Below are 26,853 nucleotides of genomic sequence, written 5' to 3'. Positions count from 1 at the left end.
AACCTTCATCGAGATGGAACTACGGGCGGGCACATGCAGCAATCACGCAATGGATCAATCACGGAAGAGACCGGATGTTAATACCCCGAAAGCATTCAGGGAGACAACTCTGCGGACGCGTACATGCATGTCAAAATCTGCATGAGATGGTCATGGATACTTTTACACGGGGATGAAAACATTAGCTATGGCACGACAATAACATGTCTTTGCATCTCGGCCGGGTGTTTACCCACCTGAATGAACCCTCTGGCCTGTTTCGGTTCAATTTGGCGAAATTTCAGATGGCAGACTGGAATCGAGATGGCCTTTGGTTTGGCTCACTGACATGTGCTGTGTGAGATGTATTTTGTCCCAAGTGTTGAGTGGTGAGACACCTATTAGTTCTAACCCAACATATCTCGATCCAAATCACATCTATTTGGTTATCATACAACCTAGACATTCATGTTTCAATGGCTTCGTAAGCAGAGATCTATTACTTGGTGTTAAACTTCCTAATCGCAAGGACCAAATAACGTTCTCACTCATGAAACATCCATGTAATGACAGAGTTGATGCGCGCAGAGATGCACGTCCAAGCTACCTTGCCAGTGGCGTCAGGTAAAATGGGATTGAGTTTATATAATTGGTGGTGTACCTGATGCCCAGCTGGGATAGTGGTGGTTCGGACGAGAAATGGGTAGGGTGAGATAAGGAATATTTGACATGTGAAAGGTCTTGTTCGAGAAATGTCTTGCCCAGGACGAAGATTTTCACTTTTCAACCCACCCTAGGTACCTTATTTTAGCCAGGTCGTTATCTATCCGGCTGGTCAGCAGGAAGTAGACAGAGACTACATCACTGTCGCTCAACGGCCCGGGTCGGCCTGAGCATTCTCAACATGTGCATCGTGAGCAGTTTTTGCGGCCGCAGGGTTTTTAGTATGTTTTCTAATTGTCTGTATTCTGGCTTCCTGAAGATGAAAAGGAAATAAAAAAATGCTCCAGCTCATTTCCCAAATTTCGTCTGACCTCCAAGTATTTAGTATATATGTATCGAGTTGACCTGCTGCGTTATCTAAGCGCTCAGGTATCTAATAATGCCTTCTTCAATCCAGCTCTAGTATCGTTTAGCTGTGGTGGTTTAGGCTTAAGAAGAAAAAGAAAAAGTCCAACTTTCGAGGGACGTGGAAAAGCTCCTCTCTCGCCTGGGAGTGGTAGATAGCCAACCCTTGATATCAAGAATAAAAGAAAAACAAAAGAGAGAAAACAAATGAAAAATATTCGCTGCCATTCGCTAATATCATCTCCTGAATGGACTATTTCCAACCTCCAGGTACAGCCTTGAAAAATGCACTCGCAGCCTTCTTGAGTGGGGGGGGGGNGGGGGGGGCTGATTCCTCTTTCTTTCACCCTACTCCGAGTCACTCGAGTAAACACTGCTAGACCTGCTGCTACCCTCGGAAGAAAGGAGTAGAGAGTCGCGCATACTGCTCTCGTCGCTGTCTGATGCACTTGCCGAACCAACATCTGACATGACCTCGATGTCCTTTGCGAGTGTAATCTCGACTGTGGGGTGCAGGTGGCTCGTTCCGGTACTGCAACCGTAGCCCAACAGCCTGTTCTCCTCCTCCTCCATCTCGCGAGCGCTGGCGGCCATGAGGTCGATGACGCGGCTTTTGCCCTCTCGTGGGACGCAGTCAAACTCAAACTTGACGGGCTTGGCGATAAGTAGCGACGAGTAAGTGTTCCAGTGGACGGGAATCTCCTTGCCCTGTGTGTCGAGCTTCTTGCGGATGTCAAAGGCCCATGCAATACCGCCCATTGACAAGAAGAGATCCTGGTCGACGATGGGGATACCTTGGCATGTACGGCGCCCGTACCCGAACTGGCTGTATCCGTTGAGGTTGGGGTACTGGGTCAGGGGCTCCTTGTACGTTGGGAACGATGGGTTCAACCATCTGTCAGGGTTAAATGTTTCGGCATCCGGGTAAACGCTCTCATCGCGTGTCAGACCCCTAAATGTTGGATCCCAAGTTAGTACTGCCCATTCCCTTGTAGTGTCTTCATGGAACCAAGAAGCACTTACCATTCCAAGGCGTGCAGCGTGGCGCCCTTGGGAATAAAGTAGCCATTGTAAACATCGTCCTTGTCACTAGCATGGGGGATACCGGTTGGGACAGGAGGCCTCCAGCGCATTGTCTCCTTGACGACGGCACGAAGCAGAGGGAGCTTCTCACGGTCTTCCCACTGAGGGCAGCGACCCTCGAGGTTGATATCTATCTCGGCTTGCATACGCTCTAGCCACTCGGGGTAATGACACATTGCCAATAGGAAACTCTGAATTGGGCTACCGATGGTGAGCGCACCGGCGATGGCCATCATGCCGACAACCTTGCTACCTTCGGCGGAGTGGAAATCGGCCTCGGCCTGGGAGGCACGCGGCTTTTGCTCCATATCCTCGAGGAAAGTTCGGGCAGCACTAGGCAGCGCATGACCCTCGTTCATGGAAGCCTTGACCCCAGCCAAGTTGGAGGTGAACAGGTCGGTCTCGAGGGCATGACGAAGATGTTCCTTCTTGCGCCAGGGGCTGAACTTGTCGGGTAGGTATCCCAACCAGGCGACGACGTTGGGCAGAGCACCAGCGGGTGAAATAGTCTCGAGAAGGCCAAAGGTGGTTTTGCGCAGCAGGGCCTGGCGGTGAGGAGTGCCCCAGCAGACTCGTGAAACTGTACGGGCGGTGAACTGCTCGATCCACTCGATGTAGTTGCTGGGGTCGTTGGCCATGAGGAACAGGAATCGGTCGCGCTCACGGGTAGGATAGTGGTGGAGACTTTGCTTGTTACTGGCAGCCATGAGCTGGTTGCACATCTTGCGCTGGCGCTTCCACGTCTCGTTGTTTCCAGAGAGGGCAAGATAGTCACCGCTGGTGCGGTTATCAGGCAAGTTGACAATGACGGGTCGATCCGAGTTGATGTTGGCCCTGCGAGCGAGTATGTCCTGCACGATCTCCTCGGATGACATCCAGATGTGTACCGAGCCAAATATTTCCATCTGGTAAATTGGGCCATAAATCTTACTCCATTCGTAGAACTTCATCCATGTCATATCAGGCGGGACGTCATGGACGCGACCGATGAAGGGCAAGCCTTTGGTAGTGGAAGCATATGTTAGTCTGTCTCCAGCTGTGTAGGCATGTCTGGCTGGTGCTTGGGGGCGAGTCAGCTTACTCTTGGGACCTGGAAGAGGCTTTGCCCCTTCGGGAAGCTTCGACTTCTTCTGATGATCAAGATATAACTTGACGATGAGCAAGCACCAGGCCGCTATGAATAGGATAAACGGCACCGATGCCATTGTGTTGAGCTAAATAAGACGATGGCACTGAGGGCCCAATTGTTCCTGTTTTGGCCTCCTCACCAGTGTGCTCGTCCTTTAGACGGCGGCGGGAGGTGTGAAGGAACAGAGAGGGAAGGAATGAAGAAACCTAGGAGTGAATGAACGCTTTTTGCAGCAGCACAATTAACATATGGTAGGTGAGTGATCCAAAATAGAAGGTGAACAAGCAGAGAGTGTTAGAGCAAGGAAAGAAGCTCCAGGAGTACTGGGCGGATATATCTCTGGTTATACTGTTATCAGCTTCCTGATCGTGCGATGAAAAAGTGAGACGAAAGACAGGAGAGGGAGGGTGTCTCGATTCATATGTGGGAAATCAGGTCAAGCTAAATGCATATAGACCAGAACTAGAAGCAGAGTTTGCCAGCAATCCCGGCCGGCATGCTCATTTCTTTTTCGTGTAGTGGAGGGGCGTGTAGCGAGAGCAAGTGATAGACAGGCAGGGAGACAGCCAGACACAGACCAGTGCACAAGGTGGAGCCGGTCGTTCGGCCCAGGGTGAGTGAGGTTTGGGGTTAGTCTGTGGTATTGAAGGGTGGGATGTGACCGAGTATCACGGTCTGCAGTGGCAGGCACCTGCATGGTTGATTCCTGTTGCTGAGTCCGAGAACCAAAGTCCTGAGACGAGACAAGCCGGGCTGAGTGGCTGTTTGGGCTTGCAGAGATAGCTAAGGTGTGGTAGCTATCTTGGGCAGCTAGGTGAGTGGGTGTAGGTAATGCGGGTAGGTAGGCATGTACAAAGCAATACCCACCTACATAGGTAGGCAGGGAGCTGAGGAGCATTATGCACCTTGTGCAGGGACACTGTCGAGCTGTTGGTTTGCCATCGTTGCTTGGTTCTTCTTAGGTACTTGGACACGGCTACATAGGCTCATGTCCTGATGCATGAAAAGCTAGGGGTGGGTGTGTCTTCCCTACATCGCTGGACCGAATCGAAAAGCATATGGGGGGTGAGAGTGACCACTAGGGTACCTTGATATCGTATGGTTTACGGGCTTGAGTTTAACCCGCCGGGCTGATTTTGCAACCCTTACTATCACGGATTCTTCTTTTGTGTGGTTTCTCTTTCTTTTTCTGTATTTGGCTAAACACCTTTCGAGTTCCAGGGTACTAGGCCCCAGAGGACGAAACCCACAAACATTTGTTTCTTGGGATGACTTGTACTTGGACCAGAGTGGCACTTTGGTTTATCCCAGGAGATAAGAAAGAAAAAACAATACGAAGAACAACGTTGACTCGGGTCATGGTAAGACTCGGGATAACCCACCTGATGTTAGCAGCCAAGACTCGTCATTGACATGTCCATTTTGGGATATATAGCGGCGAGGCATCATGGAGCTTTGACTAGACACTAGACTGGGCGCTGTGGCATATACGGGGACCTCGGGGCTGAAAAAAAAGGTGATGGGAGTATGAAGTAACCGAGAATGTTCGGGAAAAGGTTGGGGGGTACGTGGTGGGACAGAAGAAACCAAGAAATTATGGGTACCTTTGCCAATCTTGGGAGGGAATAGCGGAACGGGAATCAGCCAAGAAGCATTTCCAAAGAAAGAAACAAAAAAATTGAAAGCAATCAGTCGGTGAGGTATGGTACGTTGGAACTTTCCAACCTCGCCTTTACCAAACGACCAATCACTCACATGTGCCGTTCTTGGCGAGAGAAATAAGGGTCATCTGGAACACGGGCTGTTGGGAGCTGCAAGAAAGCCGATTTAGCCCAAATACTCACCTACCTAGGTATTTACGGGAAGACACATCGCCCCTCGATATCTTCCGCGTAAAAAGACGAGGAAAGCTAAAGGAATGTGGGTTAATCTATGTATCTGAGAGGCTTTTCATCCAATCCCCAGCATCTTTTTCGACGACGTACCCAAAGATCTAGGATCCACCTGCCGGGAGTAACCACCATGCGGTTAATTGTCCGGGGATACGAGCCGAAAAAGTGGGCGTGGCGATTAATTGGATTGATACTTTTGGTAGGTCAAGTATCTTCAGGTATTGTTTGGCGTTGGCGAGACCGAGTGAGGGGCGTTTGGCATTATACTCGCCTGCCAACCTCTGTAGGCAAGGTAAGGTAGTCTAGAGTTGTCTATATTGTCTTCAAAACAGCCTGTGAAGAATAATGCAATAGATGGCGGGGAGCAAAAGATGAAGTCAATTTGTCATACCCCCCTAGGTAGGCAAGGCAAGGTAGGCAGGAACTTTAAAAATGCCGCCTGGCATTGAGCGGGATTGGAAGTTTTGTCCTACCTACCTACCTGCCAAGCGTGCCTAACATAGGCATTTTCCCCTAGTGCTGCAAACTAATGTGGGTAGGTCTGTTATGGTCTATAGGTACTTTCCGCACAGGGCCAGGAAGCGTCGTTGCCCTCCAGGGCTGGCTGAGGGACGTGGGAGGAGACACCATTAGCTCATTCTCTGCAAGAGCCTCCTCACATGAGGTATCTAAAGTAGGTACCTAAACATCCCAATTTAATTGCTATCAAAATGGTTGACAATCATCTTCCATTACTAGCAAAATACAGTAAGCAGATTATGTATCGTCTGCCATAAAATCAATGCAAAACAATTAAAGTTGCATCGTTGAATGGACACAAAGCTACCATGTCTGGTAATTGGTGCGTAGGTACGTTGTACTGTAATAACGAACCTGCCCACCTGCAAACTGCAACTGCACCTTCACTGCATTGTTTGCAAATCCTGGTCTGTCAAAAACGATATCAAGAAAACAAAAGAAGCATGGACAGTCCGAACACCTCAGGCACCGGCTAGCTGGATATTTTCTGGCTGGGGCATCCTGGTTTAGCAAGCTTGGCAGTTAAAAACGTAACCGTGTAACCGGCCCGGATCAAGCGTCCTAGCTTCAGGTCCCAGGGGTAAAAAGACCCACGGTCCTTATTGTGCCCCTGTGCTTTTCAAGCTAGAATCTAGTTGTTAGCATTTTTCCTTTTCAGCTTAGCTCGTAAAACAGCCCGCAATGAACCGTCGCAATTGACCCGATGTGCGTCCCACCTTTTTGTTTGCTGGCTTCCAATGTTTAGGTTTTGGGAGCAAACCGTCAACGGGAAGTCAATCTTAAGTCTGTTTTATCTCCATACCATCATAATCTGCGCTCGATCTTCACAAATGCTTCAATATATCGTATCATTAAAGCTTTTTTAGCCCGAAACTCTGTGTAAGCCTATCTCGACCCATACCTGAACATCTCATATGGATGTTATCTATTGACTACTATCTGCCCAAGGTTAAGGTAAGGTACCTGGGTACAGTACATACCATCTAATGCAGACAAGTCAGATTGCTCCAATGTCTGACTTCCAAGGCTGATGCCAATTTTTTTCCACCGTCACAGCCTTTGTTCGGCCTTCTGTATGTATCGGTACATTTGTTTTGTTTCCTCTCTTCTGGTTGGACAGGTCCAAAATTTCCAACAAAACATTTGGGTACTCGGTAAATGCTCGATGCGTCAGCCTGAGCATGCCCAGGACCCAACCAGCAAACTTGGCATGCTCCACTGCTATATTAAAGCCACCAAACCTCACTAAACATGGCTAGCGTTCATCAACACGCGAGAGCAGAATGTCACCACCTGATGATGTAATGACGGTGAGAGATACGAGTGACGACTGGCGCACCGACCGACCGCCGCTCGAGTGAATTCCGTGACTTTTGCAACTTTGGAAGAACCGATTGGTAGTGGGAGAAGGAGATGTACATTTCTACGTTGTAACCGGCCATCGTCAGGGCGGACGAACCCCCGCGCCTTTCGGTTCTGCCTTAAATCCAACTCTGACTGCAGAGGTCTGTGAATCATCAATTGCGCACCATATTTATCTTTATCAATGGTACGAGGGGTGATGACATTCACAAGCATTTGAAACTCTGTAACCCACCGCCAACTACAAAAAGCCACAGTAAAAGAAGTACCGACCAGCCGCATGTCATTTACTTATCCCAACAAAAGTATTCATGGTGGCATGTACCCACCGACCGCACCGCACCAACTGTCATGATTACCGGTAAAACAGAAGGGCGAACCAAGGGCGGAGGGAGTGCAAGGCATACAACCGTTGCAGCGTGATAGGCTAGATGTGTGATGCATCAAACGGGATCTACATCATTTATATGAACCCATACCTGTCCAAAGACCGAACCGAACAAAATCGACAAATCGGCGTGATTTGATTGCTATCTTGATCGTGTGTGACATCCACCGGGTGTTGCATTGGGGAATCCCGAACGGCTTCCAGGCGCCGAGCCGTGGCTTCTTTTGGTCTGCCACCATTCCGAGAGAGTGGCATTGAGCAAGGTTGAGGTCCCTCAAAGAAGAAAAAGAAACCCACCCCAAAAAAAAGTAACCATCACATTGTCATCATCAAACAACCAGCCTACCAAATTTAGTCACATGCGGCCAATGCTGCAAACCGACATCATTCCAAGTATACACCGACGGTGGGCGAAGAAGCTAGTCCAACCCCCGTAAGCCGTCAGCTTGTCTTGTGTTCCTTTTGCATTCTGCCAGCGTATCTTTGTCCGAGGAGATGGATGGGTGAGTCACGAGGCCAGATGGCATTGATCGATCGATTTCTCCTACGTATACACACGGCCACACCGGCCAGGAGATGCATGGCAGAAAGGCCTTCTCTCAGTCTTCCCCATTCCTTAGCCCGGTACTACTGCAACCACTCAAGGCCTTGCTAATGGCCCGAGCGGGGAAGACCGATAGTGTGGGTAATAATATCTACATGGAGAGACATCTAGACGCAGTGAGCAGCCTTAGACATTAGACTGCCAAGATGTCAGTTCTTGGAGAAGAGACCCCACTGTCTGTGACGATGAGGGGGAGTATGCATACTTTTCGCGTCTCTTGGTGTTCTTGCCACGCCGGCCTCAGACTATCGAGTGAGATACCCACAAATACATACACACACAAAGGGTTCTCTACATCCTATCCACTGGGTTCAAGCCCAGCAGAACCATGCCATTCCTCAGAACGATCCTGGTGGCGTCGTACAGAGCCATCCTCGCCTTCATGAGCTCCTTCTCGCTGCCTACAATCCTCAAGTGGTCGTAGCTCTGGCTCAGCGCATGTGACATTCTAAACATATATGTCAACACCGTTGTTGGCTCCAGAGTCTTGTACGTGTTCTGTACTACATCTGGCCACTGCGAGAGCATGCGGACCAGTTGGCGAGCGTGGGATTCCTGAAGGAGGGAAAGGTCTGCAGTTGCCAGCTCCTCTGGTGAGAGGCCTGCTTTCCGAGCAATGGAACAAACGCGAGCATGCGCATACTGGAGGTAAGGACCAGTATCGCCTTCAAACGAAGTCATGGCGTCCATGTCGAAAGTATAGTTGTTGATTCTGCCATGCATTTTTGTCAGCTTTCACTTTCGCTCTCGGTAAATATAGATTTCGCGTGCCGAGAGTAGCAAGTTGTGCACTCGCCGCCCCAGCGAGAGGCCCGTCCGTAATTGCTCACCTTTTGCCAGTCATGTCTTGTACCATGACACTGCTGATGCCGAGTGTGTCTGCGACTGCCTCCGGGTTTTCGACTTGCGAGTACTTGTCATCATTTTTGCGCATGACCTCGTGCATCTTGTCGCCCACATCCCGAAGAATGTCATCCAGAAACTTGACGGTACCCTTTCTGGTGCTCATTCCCAAAACCATACCAAAGTTGATATGTTGGCACTTGTCGGCGATATCCTTGTGTCCCATAAGCTCAACAATCTTGAAAAGCTGTTTCAAGTGAAGATCCTGTTGGCTTGCAACAACATAGATCATCTTGTCGAACTTGTACTTCTCATATCGGCCCAGCAGCTCGCTGATGTCTCGTGTCAAGTAGAGCGCTGTACCGTCGCGCTTCCTGATGATGGGCTTTTCCAACCGCTTGCCCTCCTTTCCAGGCACGTGTTCTGAGAAGTCGATTATGACAGCGCCCTGGTCCTCTTTGGAGATACCCTTATCGGCGATAGTTTTTGCCGACTTGGCCATGGACTCTTCTGTAACCTGCGACTCTCCACTGTACTCGTCGAACCAAATGTTCAGCCTGGCATATGTCTTCTTATACCTCTCAATGGATAGGTCGCGGAACCTGCGCCATTGTGCCACGGCAGCCTCGTCACCGTCGACCATCTTCTTGAAGTAAGCTCGAGCCTGTTCGTCCAAGCTGTTCTGCTCCAGCTGCGTGACGTCCTCTCCTGCCTTCTTCTTTGCATCGATTTGTTCCTTCTCCTCAGACATTTCGCTGTTGATCTTGACGTAAAGCTGAAACAGGTGGTTGATAGGATCCTTCTTTAGTGCTTCCTCGTCGCCATATCTCTCAAACGCAAGAGCCAGGAGGCCGTACTGCTTGCCCCAGTCTCCAAGGTAGTTTATCCTCTGCACATCCCAACCGGCACCCTTGTACAGGTTGGCAAGGAATCCTCCGATGATTGTACTCCTGAGATGTCCAGCGTGGAAAGGTTTGGCGATGTTGGGGCTTGAGAACTCGACAATGATCTTCTTGTTGCCCTGTGATGGATCTTGAGGATCCTTGAGGCCAAGCCTCTTGTTGTTGCCATAATCGTCTCCGAGCTCGCGAATAAGGGGAATTAGGTTCATTGTCAATGGATCTGGCTTGAACCAAAACTGCAGAAAGTAGCCAGTGACCACCGGCTTCTCGAATAGGGGGTCATCTGTGGGAAACTGAGTGGTTACAAGTCGAGAAAGTCAGCATGGCGTCATAGGCAAGGCTCGTAATTACGACAGCATGGATATTGAATAGAGAGGCCGCGCAACTGACCTTCTCGCTCCATTCCTTGACCAGCTCGTCAGGCTTCTTGCCCTTGACCCTGAGAGCTGGTGCGGCCACAACCAGGTCTCCCTTGTCCAAGGAAGAGGTCCATTGGACAGCGGGATAGATGATCTTGGGGTCAACGCCGGTTATGGGTTGAAGGATGTTTGTGAGGTGTGCACGGTAGACGTCGAGGGGGTTGGACTCGGGGTAGAAGTTTGGGAACCTATCACTGCCCTCTGACAGTGACAGGTCGCCAGCCAGTTTGGCCAGCTGATCGATGCTGGCGTGGGAGGGCATGACGCGGGGGAGGTTCGTGATGACAGTACGAGTTTGCTGATTGATGGCGGCGGCGCGCAAGTGATTGCGGCCGAGTGAGGCAGAGATGGAGTACCTGAAGTAGTGTATTGAGGTAACGGCTGGCGTTGGAAGAAAACGAAGGTGTAACTGGACTCGCAGTTGGCGAATTGAAGATGTGACGCGGGCGCAGGAGTGTGGTGAAAGGAGTGACATTGGCTCTGAGTCAAAAATAAGAAGCTACAGTAGAGCCTCCCCCTCCACGCGCTCTGGCTCAATGGTTGACCCCTCTGTTTGGTTGAGACTGCGTGCGCTCAGCGGGCGGCGGGTACTGCATAGCAAAATTTTTGCGGGGTATCTCTTTTTTTCCACTCGGTCCAGGCAAAAGCGTTATCTGTGGCTGGAGAAGTGTTATCGCCTGAATGTGGCGCAGGTCGTGGCACGACAATTAGATGACCAACCGAACGATTTCATTCATTGAAGGTGACAATTAGATGACCAACCGGACGATTTCATTCATTGAAGGTAAGGTCAGCATGAAGCTCAGCTCCTCCTTTCCAGGCAAAATGGACGTCATGTTGGGAGCTCCAGTATCACGATGTCATGCAGCAGTCAGTCACTTTGGTGGCTTTAATCCATAGAATCGTCACATTTTCAAATTGCCGCACGAGACTTCCCAATGGACTACATACAGCATGGATACACATGTACACGAAGGCCATCAAAACCTCCTTTAACCATTATAGTAGTCCCTTTTGCAAAGCCTGTAGGAAGCCATAATCAAATTACAAGACGCTCACCAACCCCAATCCGGTCACAGCGCCTACCGCCAAAAAGCTGGGCGACAGCATGCCGGCCGCGTTCTTCGTATCGGTTTTGTTACCGCTGCCGCTACTTGAGTCAGATCCGGAACCAGTGCTGGTGCCAATACCGGTGCCGGAAACTGTAGTGTTTCCTGAAGTCGTCGGTAAGGTGGCGAGCGGGGATAGTTGCGAATCCTGGCCGTTCAGCTGGGCCTCAGCAGAACCATTCTTGCAGTTGTTGCTGTCGAGGGTGGCAACACCAGAGACGAACTTGACGGCCGCGCACTAGGTAGTGGGAAGGAAGATGTCAGTAGATTGCAAAAAACTCGAGCAGTGAGCTGGTGAGCACTCAGTTATGCGCAAGCGACCCAATGCCGGCTGCAAATGGAAACTAGATGCGGCCCGGTAGGCAAGAATTCTGAGCGACTCACAGTGTATAGCAGTCCATCCTCGGCCTTGGCCACGACGCCAATCAGACCGTTTTTGCCAACCCAGCTCTCAGGCGCCGTTATGCTAGGCTCACAGAAATTTCCCAGCCCGCTCTGCGTCACATGAGGGAACAGTTGGGTCCAGTTTTTCTGGCCCGTTTGATCCAAGGTGCCGCGGAAGAGCCAAATGGCTTGCGGGTGGCCGAGGCGCATGCCTATATTACCGCCACCGACGTGGAAATCCGATACGGTATTCTTTGAGAAGTCTGGCGTGTAGCCGCCGCAAGGTCCGGAAGCTTCTCCATCGTCATCACTACCCAATGGCGTTGGGGTAAGAAGCGAATAGTGTGCGCTCGCTGAGGATGCGAGGAGGAGCGCTGCTCCAAAGAGGGTGCTGAATGGTGCCATTGTGGTTCGTGTGCTACACGCTGTTGATACTTGTGTTCCTTTGTGTGCCGGAGTTGCGCGAATAAACTTATAAAATGGTGTTTGGTCGACCAGGTGAATGGGAATAGAATCCTCGAGTCGCAGACTAGAAGATGGTGAACTTATCAGAATTTACAAGAGATTTATCAGCCGCTGACGGAAGTATGCGTTAGACTTCAGCGTGGAGGCGGGGGCTTTACATTTTATTTCGAATGCAAAGGGCCGGGCAGCAAGGATGGGGTTTTACAGGGGAGGAGTGAAAGGAGGCAATCGTTATACGTGCTACCCGGCAAGCCGGCTCTGCGGAAATGTGCTAAGCTCGATGGAAGCGACAACACAACACAACGGTATGTACTACGTGTATTTCCAATCGCGTTGATTGGGGTTGAGGCTGTTTCAAGAACCCACGCAATTAAAGATGGCCGGTCGAGAAGCTAAAGTGGTGGGACCTAATGTCCTAAGCTTTTTTGATACTACGTAAAGGAAAACTCGCGCAAGCTTAATGGTACTAACGCCGGCTAGGATCCCCAACCATGTGAATCTGATTTTATGGCGGGCCATCAATGGCATGACCGAATTGATAAGAACAGGATCAAGTTCTCATGAGCCATCAACGTTAAAGTCATTGCATACCTAAGGGATCTATCAATTTGGGAAAGTAGTTCAGTTGGAGAACAATAACATCCGAGGTCTTGATGAATGGGGAAATTCGCTCAGTTGGTAAAATATTGTACGCATACCTACGGAGGGAGTACTTTGTACGTCTGCTACGGTATATCATCAAATCTCTGTTGCTTTCCTTACATAAAGGTTGCTAGGCTGGCTCCCTAATAAGGTAGGTGGTGGGAGATCGACAGTCATTTGCGCTAGACATGGGTCTCCATGGCAAGAATCCACCAAGCAGGGGTCCATTGGCCAGAGGACCCTACTAAACCCCGCCAATTTGCTCGCCGACTCCCCCAAAATGGTCTAGACTCAGAGTCTAAAGCATGGTGGGTGAGAGACTTTGAGCAAGTTGTGGCGGCCGAGCACCTTCCTGCTGGGTCCTGCTCACACCTCACCTTTCTATTTTCTATTACTATGGTATACGGAGTACATGGCATGCATGAATGTACAAAGGTTGGCAGGGCATTCGTTTCGATAGGCAAGGTAGGCGGTTGCGGAGATATTTCCAATCAAGGGGAGTTCTGTTGGAAGGTGACGACGCTGTCAGGGCCTTCTTTTTTCCCCTAGTATGGACTTAGTGCACCACTAAGGTACGTACAACAAGACAAACCTTCTCTAAGGTGCTCTGTTGTTTCGGATGTCGTTGTGAAGGTGTCACGACACACGGGAATTTTCCAACCGTTTCTCCTTGGTGCCACCTTTGCAGCCCAGCCACCGGTTTGGCTACCAACCTGTCGCCACTTTGAACATCCAAACAAATCTTGGGAACAGTCAAACCATCAACCTACACCTACTCAACTCATCTTCCTGGGTAACGATCGATCGCAAGGAATGCCGCCCGTGTGAAATATCCAGGTTTACTGTTCGGCTGAAGCAACGAATCAAACAACCGGATCTAACTTAACTCTGAGGGTAAGCAATACTGGGTTCAAGATCGTCGGGTTCTTTTGTTCCTTGAGTAGCCTTGCCTACCGCCTCAAGCCTTATTTAGCATATATTTATTGTTGGCAGTTCCCCCACTCACACCCAAGACATTTTGATGCAATCCGAATTTTCCGGTTACTTGCTCAATTTATCGCGCTCAGTTTGGGCTGAGCGCTAGATCCCTGATTGCGTTGGTCTTTTCCAGGATGTTGCGAATCAATCATCAAAGTCTGACCACCTCCATATGTCTTTTTCTCAGCTGCCTACCTCTACCTCTCCTACAAGTTCCGGGCTCGAGAACGATGCTTCACATCAAGGGATGACTACAAACTTTCTCGTAACCGCCACAAGTACTAAATAAAATCACAGACAGAGGGACTTCCTCACCGTCGATATACTTTGGACTTTTTTTCGGAAGCACATAAAAGCAACTTCTTGTGATTACGACCCAGGCCATCAAAATGGATATGAGCCACGATCATGGAGGTATGAGCATGGGAGGGACGACTGGAGGTTTCCAGATGGTCAACAAGGGATTGGCAGAGGTATACTGGTACCTGATCGCCGGCTTCATCGGGGCGTTGATCTTGATCAGGGTCGCAAACTATGTCGACCTTAGGACCAGGTATGTCAACAGCCCATCTTTTTTGTCCAAATAGGTGCATTGAGAGCTGAAGACACTGACTGGTTGGGATACTTGAACACGTTAGGTTAAAGGCTTGTTCCCAAAACTTGCGGCAGTTCCCAACGAGACCCAGCAATCCGATATCCCAAGCGTGGGCAACTGCAACGGCTATCGGCCGCGAGATGAGCTATCCGCAACTTTATGTCCCCGGCCGATTCTTTTCGTGGGCAACGCCTCCGCCGCTGGGCCGTCTCCTTATTCTTGGCGTTTATTGGGCCGTCATCATTTACATGTCGGTATCCGATGCCATTGTCAAGGACGCCTACTTTTGGGAACGCATCGGCTTCCGCAACGCCTGGATGACAGTCATGCAGGTGCCGCTATTGTACATTCTGGCCACCAAGGCGAGTGTACTCGGAGCAATAATCGGGTCCAGCCACGAAAGATTGAACTGGTTGCATCGCTGGGTTGCTCGCACCATGCTGGTCACAGGCGCCGTGCATGGCTTTTACTTTTACGAACAGTGGGTTATTTACGACTTTGTCGAGGATGAGCTGGATATGATGCCCATGGTCAAGTTTGGATTCGGCGCATGGGCGATTCTTGCTTGGTCTGTCCTGACCTCCTTCTCACCGCTGCGCCATGCCTGGTACGAACTTTTTGTGGCTCAGCATATCCTCGCCGCCATCGCATTCATCGTCGTGCTGTTCTACCATGTGCCTACCGTCGCGCAGTGGTACCTGTGGTTCGCCGTGGCTGCTATCTGTTCTGACCGCTTTGTCCGTGGCGTCCTGCTCGTATGGCAAAACATCAAGTTCAAGCCCAACTCATCCAAGTGCAAAGGCGGTCAGCGCATTGGCCACCAGGCGCAGCTGCGCGCCGTCGGCGACTCGATAACAGTGGTCACCATCAAGGACGTCCACTTCAAGTGGGCTGCTGGGCAGCACCTATATCTTTGGATACCTCGAGTCGGGCCTACCGAGGCGCACCCGTACACGATTGCGTCAGCACATCAGCTGCCAGACACGTGCATATGCAACAGCATCCAACTGGTGGTGCGCAAACACAAGGGCTTCTCGAAAAGACTGCACCAGCACGCGGCTAGGTCACAATCTCAAGGCAAAAGCATAACTTGCACCGTATTTGTATCCGGGCCTTTCGGACGACCGCCGAGGTGGGATGTTTACGAGACCTTGGTCTTGATTTCGGCATCTACTGGAGCCTCATTTACGCTTCCGATTCTGGAGAGCGTGCTGAGTACCAAAAAGACTGTGTGCACCAAGAGGATCGACTTTTTGCTTGCGGCTAGATGCCAAGATGAGATCGAGTACTACGTACAGTTGCTGGAGGAATTTTCTGACAGAGCCAAGGATGCCGGGATAGAGTTGAGAGTGCAAATTGCGATAACAAAGGGTGAGCCAATAGCAGAAGATCCTCTGCGGAACGACGAGGGCGAGGGCGAGGGCCATGCACTCTCATCATCGAATGATCAAAGACCAGGCAACGAGAAGGCAACGTCTGTTGATATCGAGCGTGCAGCGGACAACCAGCAGCGTCACCGGATATCAGCAGCCAGCAACAGCAGCAATGGTGACTGCCGAATCCACAAGACATCCATCAGGCCAGACATTGCAAATTTTATCCGCGGACCAGTCGAGGCAACGGGCGGTGAGACGTCGGTTGTGGTTTGCGGAGGCAAGTCACTAGTTGCCACGGCACGGAACTGCGTGGCGCGTCTTTCGGATGAAAGAGCGGTGCACAAGGGGACAGGGGCGCAAGGAATTCATTTGCATGTGGAGGAATACTCGTTTTAATATGTCCCGTCACGCTGCTTTTGTCTATTTGTTATTTAGCCGTCTGATCCAGTGATACCCATCGTTGTTCGCATGATATTGCGACTCAAGGAACCTCTACTTATCTTGCCTACCTAGGTACTCAAGTAGTTGCTGCAGCTGTGTCCCACGTATTGACTTTCCATACCAGCATGCCTCTTGGCTGCATCATGCCAGTGGTCGTTATCTACAAAGTTGCTGTCATCACAGCCTTAGAACGCAAATTATAATGGATGATCGACGTGTTGTGTCATGACAGTTAACAATCAGAATAGGCCGTGAACTTAAATTGGGCGACCATGAGTTTTCATCCGTTCTCGAGGTTAGACGGTTATTTCTGCAGCTACCTTGTGCAATCAGAAAGGAAAAGAAGGGAGAAGACTAAAGAAAGGGCGAAAATCAGAGCACAGAAAGGACACAAACATGTACTACCATGCGATCATGAAGCCACTTTTTGTTTTAGTCTCCATTCTCTGGGCATGTCATCTAATACCATGTCAAATCATCACCACGGTCACACAACTTCCGTCAGGGCCCATCACCTTCCCATTCCCAATCACGACCGACACGCCGACCATCATCTTCATTCCCACGGGAACCATCACTTTTGTGCTACCAGGGGGTAAGCCGACGTCTCTACCTCCTGGGGCGGGCCCAAGTACGACCGACGGTGACGGCGATATGCCCGAGCCTACTCCGGAGTCAAAGCCAGCGACGTACAATCCAGTCCGAGGAGAAAAATTCAAGGTTGGCGGTCACATTCGGAGCAGTGACGGTTTGGAGGCCGATTTTGAGGCGGATGCATCAGACGACAATGGAGATGATGACGGAGGATGTCGTTCGAGCGGCACAGATGATGCATTTACCGGACTTTGATAATTCGTCAATCGTCAAACATAAACCTTTCAATTTACATTCATCACCTCGCATAAAACCTTGCATCCTCCTCGCTATCACGACTGACATGCATCTCGCCAAACCTGCCAGCCAGGTATGGATCGACATCCTGCGCAGCCTGCATTCCACTGCTCCTGACGCTCCCATCTCGCCTGAGACCTACATCCATCATCTCAGTCTTATCGGGAGAAGCCGAGGTGTCGTGAACCCCCGAATCCCTAAAGTGCCGGGCGCTACGAATCTCTAGTGGTGTCAAGGGTGGCACGTTGACGGGGTCCTGGAAAGCCATATGCATTGGGTTTGGATGGCCACCCGCCGTGCTTACGCTGCTGACATCGTCATCGTCCACCGTGAAACCCGTGTTGGCTCTGGCCACGGGCTTCTGTTGTGAAAACTGCTGTGTCTGCTGCTTCATATCCATTACTTGACTCCATTTCTGGCGTTGGAAGTCTTGTTGTCTAAGGCTGGTCTGCCTTGCCACGAGTGGCGACTGAGGTTGCTCAATCAAGAGTGCAAACCCCTTGGACGGGCCGATTGTTCCCTCGATTTTGCGCCTCTTGCGATCCTCGGGACTCATAGCTTTGACGATCACGTCACCTCCTGGTAGGCGCACCTCTGCGGCCTCGAGCGTCTCTGCCATGTCGAGGAGGAGCATGTCCATAGGACACAGGTACGCAACGCGCTTGCGGTCGCTCCACGCCAAAACGTGCCCACACAACCTGCCGCTTCCACCACGCTCAACAATCCAGGCTCCGCTATCACCTGGAATGCCCATCGGTCGGTGCATTGAATTGCGCATCTGTTGCAGGGATGGCGTGCTGCTGATCTGGTATGAGTGACTGGCCGTCTGGCGGCCGTAAATCTTGACCGAAACAATGGTAGGTAGAATGCGGCCACTCTGAAGCCCGCTTGTCCTCGCAATGCATTGTACGTCCAAGCCTGGTAGGGCAGAGGCGGCCACAACGGTAGTCGGGCGGATACCTCCAGCTGTTTCGGCCCCGGTAGAGGGGATGAGATTGCTCTGGTGGGCTCGATGGTCATCGAATTCGATCAAGGCCCAATCAATCTCGTGTACTAGGCCCTTTTCATCGGTCCGCCGCCTGATTCCGCTCGAAGCGTGTACCTCTCCCAGAGCGCACGTATCCAAATGATCCTCATCGGCCGTCTCTTCATTGGGGTAAAATCCTTCCCCAACGTCATCGAATGCCGGCTGCGTGATAATGTAACCTTCGCCGCAGCCAAGCTCAACTCCCGGAATATCGCCAGGCTCCCCGTACTCATCCTCCTTCTCCTTTTCATCGTCCGAATCTTGGCCTTCACCACCCCCACCACCCCAATCGCTTTCTGAATAATCACTGGTCAAGCCAGAAGCCTCAGATCCCGTGTCTGAAAACTCACATGCATATTCGGATTCTGTAGATGAGCTCCCTGCCTCAGCTGCCTCGGCTTGCAGGTCTGCATACCACTGTGATAGTGACGCGTTGAGGTCTGAAATCTCTTGCTGTTGTTTTTTCTGTTGGGCCGCACCAGCGCTGCTTCGCAGTATGTCCTGAACTTGATCGATCTGGGCCTGTGTCGCCGTGGACTCGCCAAGCCCTGCGTCCGGGTCATCAAGCATGTGATGCACCGTCATGCCATACGGCTTGTCGTCCACAATCACTATGCCACCTAGACTAGCAGGTGGAAGATGTTGATCGCCGATCCAGGCGCCGATACTCGCTCCATTTCCCGGCCGCTCCTGGAATTCGCCATTTGCGGCATCAACCGGTGGACCATGTTGTAGGCTGCTGTTGGTCGGAGTCTTGCGCGAGCGCAGCATCTGACCCTTGCAGACTTTGAGTGCGACGTCTGTCGTGCCGTCGAAAAGGTAACCAAGCCGCTTCTTGAGAATGCCACGCACCTTGGCTACCGATGTGCATACAACTAGTACCGTCGGCCGCGTCTCCTTGGCAGACTCCCCGATCGACTCGAGGGATATCTCTACCGATTCCGGGTGCTTCTTGTAGAAGTGCTGCAATGCCAGGTTGATCTCGGGCATCAGGATCAAATTCCACTGCTCTACCAACTCTGCTGGCAGTGGAACGTGCGGGTAGAGGCGAGCCCTAGGCGACTTGCGGGGCCGCACCTGGGTCTCGACTGGGAGCGGGTGGTCTGGATGTGAGAATGGGTCAGCGTAAGTCTTACCGGCTTCTGGGAGAAGGAGGCCTATAAAATGAAGCCATGCGCAGCAGTCTACTCACCTTCAATGACAACAGGCGTGGTCTGGGTGAAGCCTGACATGGGTGGCCCCAAAGAGGGCTGCTGCTGCTGCTGCTCTGAGATGGGGTATAGCTCTGCACTCTTGGCCGACTTCCTCTCAATGGCGCCCTTGGACGAGCCAGCCGGTGCGACTGGTACAGGGGTCGCTTTTGGCTCACCCAGATCATCAGTCAGCCTATCCTCTAAAGCACTCACTCCGTCAAGAATGCAGCACGCCTCGAGATATCGACTGGCCTTGACCTGAACCTTGGAGATGAACTGGTCACTCGCCCCTTGGGCCTGTCCCGACAACTCCTTATCGGCCGCGGTCCAGCACGCTTGCACTGCCTTCATGTAAAGAGTACCACATCGAATTGCAAGCTGATCCAATACGCTAGAAGGGATCTCGGTGGTGGCGGGATTGGGAGTAAGCAACTCCAGATTCGTCCATAACCCGACGGACAGGAGAATCATAGACAGCGAGTATAGATCAAACACGCGCGGGTCAGCATTGGCGCTGGCAGTCCCGCTGACTGTGGATGCCGACGTGACTCTGGGATCAAGTGGATGCCTATAGAGGGAGAAGGACGTCGCAGAGGTCTCGGGGAAAGGCGAGTCGGGGAACAAGTCGAAGGATGAGACCAGTGGCCGACGAATATCAACATCAGCCGTGTTCATTGAAGGGTCATTCCCGACTGCATTACAAAAAGATATGTTTGTGTCGACAAGGTTGCCGTGCGCGATTCCACGAGCATGCATATCAAACACGGTGTTGGCTAGGTTCGAGGCCAGACGGAACTTGGCCTCTAGCTTTGGTTCGAAATCGGGCCTCTTCAGCAGGTCCGACAGCGAATTGAGACTGTATAGTGGGTTCTGCGTCAAGTTCTCGTACGAGATGGGATTAAAGGTGGGCGGGAACTGGTAGACCAAGCCAAGGCGCGAGTGTTCATAGTCCTCAAAGTAGCCCAGTAGCCGTGGCAGGCCGATCCAGGTGCCAGGTCGTTGGGTGTCAGACTGAAGGCCGGCCGAGAGCTTCTCGAACCGGGTCATTGACGGCATGATGCCAGTCGTCGAGTAAATTGGGTCAAAAGCAGCGTACTCGAGCAAAAGTGGTGCGTTCGGCTGCCGCCCTGTCCCTGAGGCACCCTGGGGAACAATCTCGGAGTAGGCCTGTCTCTGCATAAAGACAATTTCACGCGGTCTGGCTTCCTCTGACGCACCCTCTGACATGGGCTCCGCCTGCATCGCCCGAAGATTCGTCAGGGTGTTGGGATCGATCTGCTTGGGGGTCTGCACCCGGGTCGACTCGAAGGCTCGCATCTCGTCCGATGATCCGCTTTGCTTGTAGGACTGCGAGGTTGCTGTTGTCGATCTCGTCCTCGACAGGTCAAATAGGGTGTCTATAGAGGTTGTGAGGTCTCGTACGAGGTCCTCAAAGCGTCCCTTGTCCCAAGGCACCATGGGCATGTTCTTCTGATCACCACTGGAGGACCCTTTCTTCTCGGATTCACGTTCCCCAATCAGTCGCCTAGAGCTCTGCCACAAAGGTTCTGCCTCGGCGAGAATGTCCTTGATGGTGGACATGATACTTCCCACAACCTCGCTGAGGCCGGCCTTGGAGAGAGACTTGTCTATCAAGACCTCGGCAGACTGTGACTGGCTGTTGTCAGACCATTCCAAACCCCAGCTGACAAGACGGTCCTTCTGAATTCGCAGCTTGCGATGCAAGGCTCTAATCTCGGGATCATCGCCATTGGAGACAGGTTCCTTGACGAAATCGGATGACTTTTTGGTGTCGTTGTAAAGCCGGCTCAGGCGCCGCTGAACCGGCACGCCGGTGGGAAGATATCCCTCCATGCTGACTTGGCCGTTTCAATGACCGAGGGTGACTTGACCGAGGAGAGCGATAATGTAGTAGACAAAGATCGATATGGTGGCGCAAAACTCAACGGCCGGGGATCATAAAAGACCCCTTGCCAAGTGAACAAGTTCAATCGAGGAGCCAATACATTCCCAAAAAGATTGATATCTTTCGGGACGCAACAAGTGAATTAGAACAAGTACCTATCTAGGTCGGGAGGCGGGCGGATAAGCGGGCCCGGGTAGCGTCGAAGGCCATGCAGCAACGATGTGTGACTTGCAGGTGAGACAACAAGGTAGGATAGGGAGGGTATAGAAAATATGAGTACGAAAGATGCCGAGTTGGGATGACGGGGAGATAAAGATTGGTTTTCTGGCTCTTTGCAGAGCAACAGAAAGAAAATATCAACCAACAGGCCAACAATCCGTACCAAATACAGTGACCACAGACGGATTGATGCTCCTCGTTGTATGTAGGCTTTGAGGTGGCTGATGGTCTCAGTACCTAGGCAACTTCGCGTAGGCTCGCACCGGCTTGTTCCTGGCTGCCTGGCGCCCAAAAAAGAGGCCAAGACCCTTGGACAAGGTTTCGAGTAATTTCTGCTGTGCCGGCTGTTGCAGACGGGCATTTGTCGTGAGCGGGCGACTGCAGCATTGGTGGCCGTCAAGCCGTTGTGAAGTGATGGAAATGTTGCTGCCTGGTGCTAGCTGACGATCCTTGCATACCGGAGGTGGGGGCTCTTCAAAACACTGATGCCTAGAAGCTAGCGCCAGATTGTTTGTTCGTCAAGTGGGCGTGGTGTGGCTTGCGCTAGCCAGAGTCTAACCAATCTACAACCATCTGAGTGGCGCAAGTGGGTCCATGGGAAGTACAGACTTGAAGACCCCTCAGCACTATCGTATCTGGGCAAACAAGCCATGTTTCATTGGTCGAATTGGGATATTGTCTTGCTGTTTTCCATCTTTTTTCTGTACCTGACTCCCTCTGATGATAAACCCTACGGTAGTCTAGACTAAATTACCTACCTAGGTACCCAGCTAGCAAGTTGTCTTGTTTGGCGGCCCAACTTTAAGTAAACCACTTCTTGTGTGCCGTTAGTGGATGCAATTACTTTGCCTCCCTTATATACTGTAGGCACTCATACGACAATAATATCATGCCGCTTGACTCTATTTTAGTCATCTTCTTTTTGTTTATTCCTCCTTCCCGGCCCGAAAGTCAGTCTTGCAATATGCTTGTGCATTTTAGATGCGTAATATTGTAGCTTGGGAGCACAGCATCTCAAATCCCCAACCTAGACCTTGTCCGACCACTTCTCCCCATTTATCCGCTTTCTTGCAAGCTTGGCACATGACACCAGCGCACATCCCATCATTAACAAACACCCAGCGTACCCCTGAGCCCCCTGATACCTTCCACCCATTCTGGCGATGATGGCTCCCGCGACTGGAGGGCCGATCACGATAGACAAACTGTTTATGGTAAGTGCCAGACCGATGCGGGCTCCCGACTTGCGTGGATCTCGGGACAGACTCAGGGTTGCCGGCGGGTGAAGGCTCAGGATTGCTCCGCTGCTCACGCCGAAAACTGTCGTCCAGCCATAAACGCCCGTCGGCGTCGTGACCCCCGTCCAGCCCATGATGACAACGCCGGTGCAAAAGATCATGGGAACCATCATGTTCAGCGGGCCCAGGCGGTCTCCCAAAAGGACAGGGAGACTGCGGCCAGCAAATGACACCCCTGCGAATATGAGCAGCAGGTTCAACGAATCCGGGTACGAGAGCGGTGGAGTGATTTGTGTGCGGCTAAACTGCGCCATATAGTAGATGCCTGTGTAGTTGCCAGCTTGTGCCTGCGTTTTGGTTCATGATGTCAACAACCTAGTGTTTACAGAGCAAGGAAATGTGCTTGAAACTATGTAAGGATCATGTTCTGGGGATTCAAACTTGCCAGCATCATTCCAAATGCATAAAAGGTAAAGTCAACATCCTTGAGTGCCGATAAATCAATAAACGGGCCCTCGATTTGAGTCTTGAGCCTTGCCCGCATGATGACATTGACGGGAATGGAAGACGCAAGTTGCACAAAAGCCATGGTACGCAGAGCCCAAGCAAAACCTATGCTTGGTATGAGCTGCCGAGCCATCGCAGGATACACGAGTCCGCCTGTAACATTTCCGAGACCCATCAGGCCCAAGGCCATGGCCTTGCGGCTTGTAAAGTACGTCGACGTCACAGACATGATGGGGCAAGCGCTGCGATTTGGCGATTGTTGAATAAAGTCAGAGATCACCCAAACAGAAATCTCTGCCAGAACTTGTTCAAGGTTACTCACATTAAACCTGTTCCAAAGCCGACGATTACACCTTGAGACAGCATGAAATGCCAGTACTCGCTGCCGAATGAAGTCCCCAACAGTCCCAAGAAGACAAGCAAAGTGCCTACGGCGAGTACCAAACGGAAATACCCGGCATCGGCCAGGCGTCCAGAAAAAACACCCAAGAACGTGGTGAGGATGAACTGCATAGATCCGATCCATGATATCTGTGACGGGGGAAGTCTCAGGCCGTCGGCATAATAGGCCTGGAATATGCCAAAAGAATTGATAATTCCCCATGTGTTGGCGGTCATAATATGTGCGGCAAAACCTGCAAATAGGAGAAGAATATTTCGGTGAGTTGGTGTAGATGGAATAGCGAGGACTTGTAGAGGAGTATACTAACATATAAGCCAAGCTCGTGTACCTCCATCTGGGGGAGGTAACGTCTTTTGACTTGTCCTTGTCGTTGACTGCACGATAGGGTTGAGATCCTTGGCGTCTTGACTATCCGAATGACCTTGTGGTGTGAACTCTGATGGCAGTTCTTTCATTTTCGCAGATGGTAGAGGGCCAACAATTAAAATCTAGATAGGTAAGTAGGTATTTTTGTATGGCAAGAACTGTAAATTACAAAAATAGTACAAGATTCAACAAGGCACTTAAATGTGAGCTATATCCCATAGACACAATACTACCCGGCGCCCTTGTCTATCGGAACGATGTCAATTGGTAAGCCGATTGAGTTTTTGACATGCAGGGCGCGAGCTGCCAAAAGCCACCGCCTGCGAGTCGGAACTCCACCTCCGAAAAATGTTGCACCGAGTTAATCTTGTACGTGGATATGCCGTGCAAAAAAGCTTTGCAGGTAAATGTACAGACCTTTGAGAGCGGGAATATCGCGGGAATGGTGACATGAACGCCGAGCCCGCAGGAAAATCTCCCGAAACAAAAGCACTAAACTACGGGATTAATCTACACATACGTAGTGGAATCGTACCTCACATGATGGATATGGGGTTGAAAAAATATAAATCTCAACCATTAATCCGTTTTCGTTCTGTCATCGTATTACCTCGAGAGACTTCCCCAAGTGGTCTGTAAACGAGGGGGCCGGTACCGGGACTTGGCAAAATTGATAGGCAAGTACTAAAATTACCCGAATGTCGGCCCTTGTCCGGATCTGGATCCGATATGGAAAGGTGTCTATAGAGGTTTGATACTTGGGAAAAACGTATGGGAAGTGCTGCAGTTCTAGCTGGTCCTCTGGAGAATTGACAAGCAGTGATATCAGAGACACATAAGTTACGTATATGAATGGAACACACGAGCCACTATGCCTCTATTGCAAGGCTCTTGCGTCTCGCCCCAGCATCGGATTAGGTAAGGTACTCACCCACCTTAGACAGATGGAAGCTAGCATGTGCTTTCACGAGCTGAAGCTCCACTATGCGCAGTTAATTGCGATGCATACCTAACAAATAGCGACTGACTGAAGCCACCACTCCAGACAATGTCACTCAGACAACTATCGCTTGTCGTATTGCCGACAGAAGAGATTGTGAAAAGAATTATATCTGAAACATATTGTACATGTAGAGTTGTGTAGCCGTGACGATTGGCTTCGTATCCAGCTTGGTATGGGTATATAACTCTCCTGTCTTCCAAGATGCAGGAGCGGCAGCGGTTGGGTAACGCATGGTGGCAAAGTGTCCTACTTCAAGAAATGTGCCGTGTTAGCTTTGTAAGGAATCCAGTGGAATCCAGGACTGCTTTGAAAGACAGTTGGCGCCGACTCACTCTCATTACCAACATTACACCGGCACCAAAATCTCCTTCTCTGACCCCTTGATAGTATAGCCCATTCAGGGTACCCTTGTTCTCAACTGCACTCCGTGCCATTCCTTCATCAAGTCGGCAAGCACTTTGTTGACCATCCTTTGCTGCTTGAGCATGCCGGAGCCGCGGAACTTTTCCGAGCTGATCTCAATTCCGTACATGGAGCCGCAGCCGCCCGAGATATCCTGTACAACAAGCTCTACGGGCTCGAACTCGGCCATAAGCCTGTTCCAGATTTCGGTCTCAGCCTCGTTCAGGTAATCGGGCTTCTCAGGTGCGCTGTTCGCTTGTTGCGAGGGGGGCCTTGTCGCGTCAGGTTGTGAGGCTGTCGAGTAGGATGCTACAACATGTGGCTGCAGAGCGCATGGTGTTCTCAGGCGACGGGCAGGTAGCGTAATGCTTGAGGCCTGGGAAAGGGTTCGACAGGGCTGGACTGTTACGTTGGCTGTCCGTGGTGCGGCACGACTGCCGAATCGTATCGCGCGAGCAGCACGTAATGTCCTCGGAATCATCTTAGCGGGGACTATTATCGTTGGAGAGAGTGGAGGTGATGGTTGAAGCTCTGGCGTGCGTGAGAAAGATGGTAGGGTAGCTTACTTCGCTGACAGAGCTCGCCATTCACGACCAGGGTTATTTTCGGACAAAAATTATGTGGGGCTCCATAAAGCTCTTGAAGCGAGAGCTTTACAATTGAAGTTCCATCATTGGTTCAGCTTGGTTAGTAATCACTCGACTGCAGCGCAGACGCGTCACGACCAACGCCTCTCAAACGCCGATCCAGAAAATGGCAACGCAACAGTCAGTGCAAAGTCGACACTGACCATAAAGAAAGGTAGCATGCGTTGGCTAGTCGTAACTCTGAGACTGGCAATTCATGCTTGCTTACTCGAATCATCCATCCATTGTCAGGATAGTCAGAGTTTTGTATTCATGTATTCATAGGACCTACCATATCTATGTGAAGGTACCATGAGCCACGATCAAGTCGCACAGAAGATTGCAAGCAACCACGGTTTACAGGCTATCAACAAAACATACTTATTTACTTCCTACAGTTATCACATCAATAATCAGCCGAGCACATGTTTCATGTGGGGTATTGTCAATCGGCTTATCGGGCTGTGATTACCAGTTGTAGCAGTTAAATGCGTGGTTAGGGTCCAGTTCATTTAACCAGGTAGAGAGTTAAATTGTTCTCCTTCCCTGAATAGAGGGACAACCATGGACGCACGACTCAGCGTTATCCTCAACTACACGTATCGTACATGCAGTTCATTACCTACTTAGGTAGGTGTTAAGGTAGGTAGAAAGGTAAGTAATTAAAGTTGGAGGTCTGCGGTGCTCATCTTGGACTTGTATGCATTTTGAGAGGCAAGATGGGCATTTAGGTTTGTTCGAAACGTAGGTATGCATAACATGTACGGCTCGATTACTACGTAAATCTAATTTGCATCCACCACAAAAGAAAAAAGGCCCTCAAAGCCACTGGTGACGGTTACATCAAGCTCTTTTGTGGATTGCCATGTCATTGAGAAAATCCACTTTTAACAA

At 50.8% G+C, this 26,853-nt stretch overlaps 8 protein-coding genes across 8 annotated transcripts; 2 read left to right on the top strand and 6 right to left on the bottom strand.

The window, feature by feature from the left end:
• Nucleotides 1–807: 807 nt before the first annotated feature.
• Nucleotides 808–3,656, bottom strand: PgNI_02570 (uncharacterized protein). Its single transcript, XM_031122632.1, has 3 exons — nt 3,212–3,656; nt 2,071–3,130; nt 808–1,999 (listed from the first exon to the last, which is right to left on the bottom strand). Exons 1-3 carry the CDS (start codon nt 3,333–3,335, stop codon nt 1,396–1,398), a joined length of 1,788 nt encoding a protein of 595 aa, XP_030988392.1. The 5' UTR covers nt 3,336–3,656; the 3' UTR covers nt 808–1,395.
• A 4,375-nt stretch (nt 3,657–8,031) lies between these two features.
• PgNI_02569 (uncharacterized protein) lies at nt 8,032–10,756 on the bottom strand. The gene is made up of 3 exons (XM_031122631.1): nt 10,160–10,756; nt 8,855–10,062; nt 8,032–8,736 (listed from the first exon to the last, which is right to left on the bottom strand). The coding sequence occupies exons 1-3, from the start codon at nt 10,661–10,663 to the stop codon at nt 8,316–8,318; spliced, it is 2,133 nt and encodes a 710-aa protein (XP_030988110.1). The 5' UTR covers nt 10,664–10,756; the 3' UTR covers nt 8,032–8,315.
• A 311-nt stretch (nt 10,757–11,067) lies between these two features.
• On the bottom strand, nt 11,068–12,510 carry PgNI_02568 (uncharacterized protein). The gene is made up of 2 exons (XM_031122630.1): nt 11,682–12,510; nt 11,068–11,535 (listed from the first exon to the last, which is right to left on the bottom strand). Exons 1-2 carry the CDS (start codon nt 12,084–12,086, stop codon nt 11,233–11,235), a joined length of 708 nt encoding a protein of 235 aa, XP_030987009.1. The 5' UTR covers nt 12,087–12,510; the 3' UTR covers nt 11,068–11,232.
• A 966-nt stretch (nt 12,511–13,476) lies between these two features.
• Nucleotides 13,477–16,355, top strand: PgNI_02566 (uncharacterized protein). The gene is made up of 2 exons (XM_031122629.1): nt 13,477–14,319; nt 14,405–16,355. The coding sequence occupies exons 1-2, from the start codon at nt 14,156–14,158 to the stop codon at nt 16,131–16,133; spliced, it is 1,893 nt and encodes a 630-aa protein (XP_030987014.1). The 5' UTR covers nt 13,477–14,155; the 3' UTR covers nt 16,134–16,355.
• Nucleotides 16,356–16,592: 237 nt separating this feature from the next.
• On the top strand, nt 16,593–17,027 carry PgNI_02565 (uncharacterized protein; the record flags this gene model as incomplete). Its single annotated transcript, XM_031122628.1, has 1 exon — nt 16,593–17,027. One exon carries the CDS (start codon nt 16,593–16,595, stop codon nt 17,025–17,027), a length of 435 nt encoding a protein of 144 aa, XP_030988112.1.
• PgNI_02564 (uncharacterized protein) lies at nt 16,999–21,856 on the bottom strand. Its single transcript, XM_031122627.1, has 2 exons — nt 19,289–21,856; nt 16,999–19,199 (listed from the first exon to the last, which is right to left on the bottom strand). Exons 1-2 carry the CDS (start codon nt 21,141–21,143, stop codon nt 17,071–17,073), a joined length of 3,984 nt encoding a protein of 1,327 aa, XP_030987015.1. The 5' UTR covers nt 21,144–21,856; the 3' UTR covers nt 16,999–17,070.
• A 585-nt stretch (nt 21,857–22,441) lies between these two features.
• Nucleotides 22,442–24,031, bottom strand: PgNI_02563 (uncharacterized protein; the record flags this gene model as incomplete). Its single annotated transcript, XM_031122626.1, has 4 exons — nt 23,870–24,031; nt 23,482–23,794; nt 23,094–23,401; nt 22,442–22,992 (listed from the first exon to the last, which is right to left on the bottom strand). Exons 1-4 carry the CDS (start codon nt 24,015–24,017, stop codon nt 22,442–22,444), a joined length of 1,320 nt encoding a protein of 439 aa, XP_030988111.1. The 5' UTR covers nt 24,018–24,031.
• Nucleotides 24,032–25,328: 1,297 nt separating this feature from the next.
• On the bottom strand, nt 25,329–25,814 carry PgNI_02562 (uncharacterized protein; the record flags this gene model as incomplete). The annotated part of the gene is made up of 1 exon (XM_031122625.1): nt 25,329–25,814. One exon carries the CDS (start codon nt 25,812–25,814, stop codon nt 25,329–25,331), a length of 486 nt encoding a protein of 161 aa, XP_030987010.1.
• Between the last annotated feature and the right edge of the window lie 1,039 nt (nt 25,815–26,853).

The sequence above is a fragment of the Pyricularia grisea genome, assembly GCF_004355905.1.
Source record: "Pyricularia grisea strain NI907 chromosome Unknown Pyricularia_grisea_NI907_Scaffold_1, whole genome shotgun sequence".
Taxonomy (NCBI): Eukaryota; Fungi; Ascomycota; class Sordariomycetes; order Magnaporthales; family Pyriculariaceae; genus Pyricularia; species Pyricularia grisea.
This window is presented reverse-complemented; position numbering and strand designations above follow the sequence as displayed.

What these genes read in the sequence shown, in the direction of transcription:
- PgNI_02570 (XM_031122632.1), bottom strand. Translation starts at nt 3,335, where the DNA reads ATGGCATCGGTGCCGTTTATCCTATTCATAGCGGCCTGGTGCTTGCTC. An exon ending in GCCTCTTCCAGGTCCCAAGA is followed by an intron (nt 3,131 to 3,211) that starts GTAAGCTGACTC and finishes CCACTACCAAAG; the next exon opens with GCTTGCCCTTCATCGGTCGC. An exon ending in ACGCTGCACGCCTTGGAATG is followed by an intron (nt 2,000 to 2,070) that starts GTAAGTGCTTCT and finishes TCCAACATTTAG; the next exon opens with GGGTCTGACACGCGATGAGA.
- PgNI_02568 (XM_031122630.1), bottom strand. Translation starts at nt 12,086, where the DNA reads ATGGCACCATTCAGCACCCTCTTTGGAGCAGCGCTCCTCCTCGCATCC. An exon ending in AGGATGGACTGCTATACACT is followed by an intron (nt 11,536 to 11,681) that starts GTGAGTCGCTCA and finishes CCCACTACCTAG; the next exon opens with TGCGCGGCCGTCAAGTTCGT.
- PgNI_02566 (XM_031122629.1), top strand. Translation starts at nt 14,156, where the DNA reads ATGGATATGAGCCACGATCATGGAGGTATGAGCATGGGAGGGACGACT. An exon ending in TATGTCGACCTTAGGACCAG is followed by an intron (nt 14,320 to 14,404) that starts GTATGTCAACAG and finishes TGAACACGTTAG; the next exon opens with GTTAAAGGCTTGTTCCCAAA.
- PgNI_02569 (XM_031122631.1), bottom strand. Translation starts at nt 10,663, where the DNA reads ATGTCACTCCTTTCACCACACTCCTGCGCCCGCGTCACATCTTCAATT. An exon ending in TCAAGGAATGGAGCGAGAAG is followed by an intron (nt 10,063 to 10,159) that starts GTCAGTTGCGCG and finishes GTAACCACTCAG; the next exon opens with TTTCCCACAGATGACCCCCT. An exon ending in CAAGACATGACTGGCAAAAG is followed by an intron (nt 8,737 to 8,854) that starts GTGAGCAATTAC and finishes AATGCATGGCAG; the next exon opens with AATCAACAACTATACTTTCG.
- PgNI_02564 (XM_031122627.1), bottom strand. Translation starts at nt 21,143, where the DNA reads ATGGAGGGATATCTTCCCACCGGCGTGCCGGTTCAGCGGCGCCTGAGC. An exon ending in CACGCCTGTTGTCATTGAAG is followed by an intron (nt 19,200 to 19,288) that starts GTGAGTAGACTG and finishes TCTCACATCCAG; the next exon opens with ACCACCCGCTCCCAGTCGAG.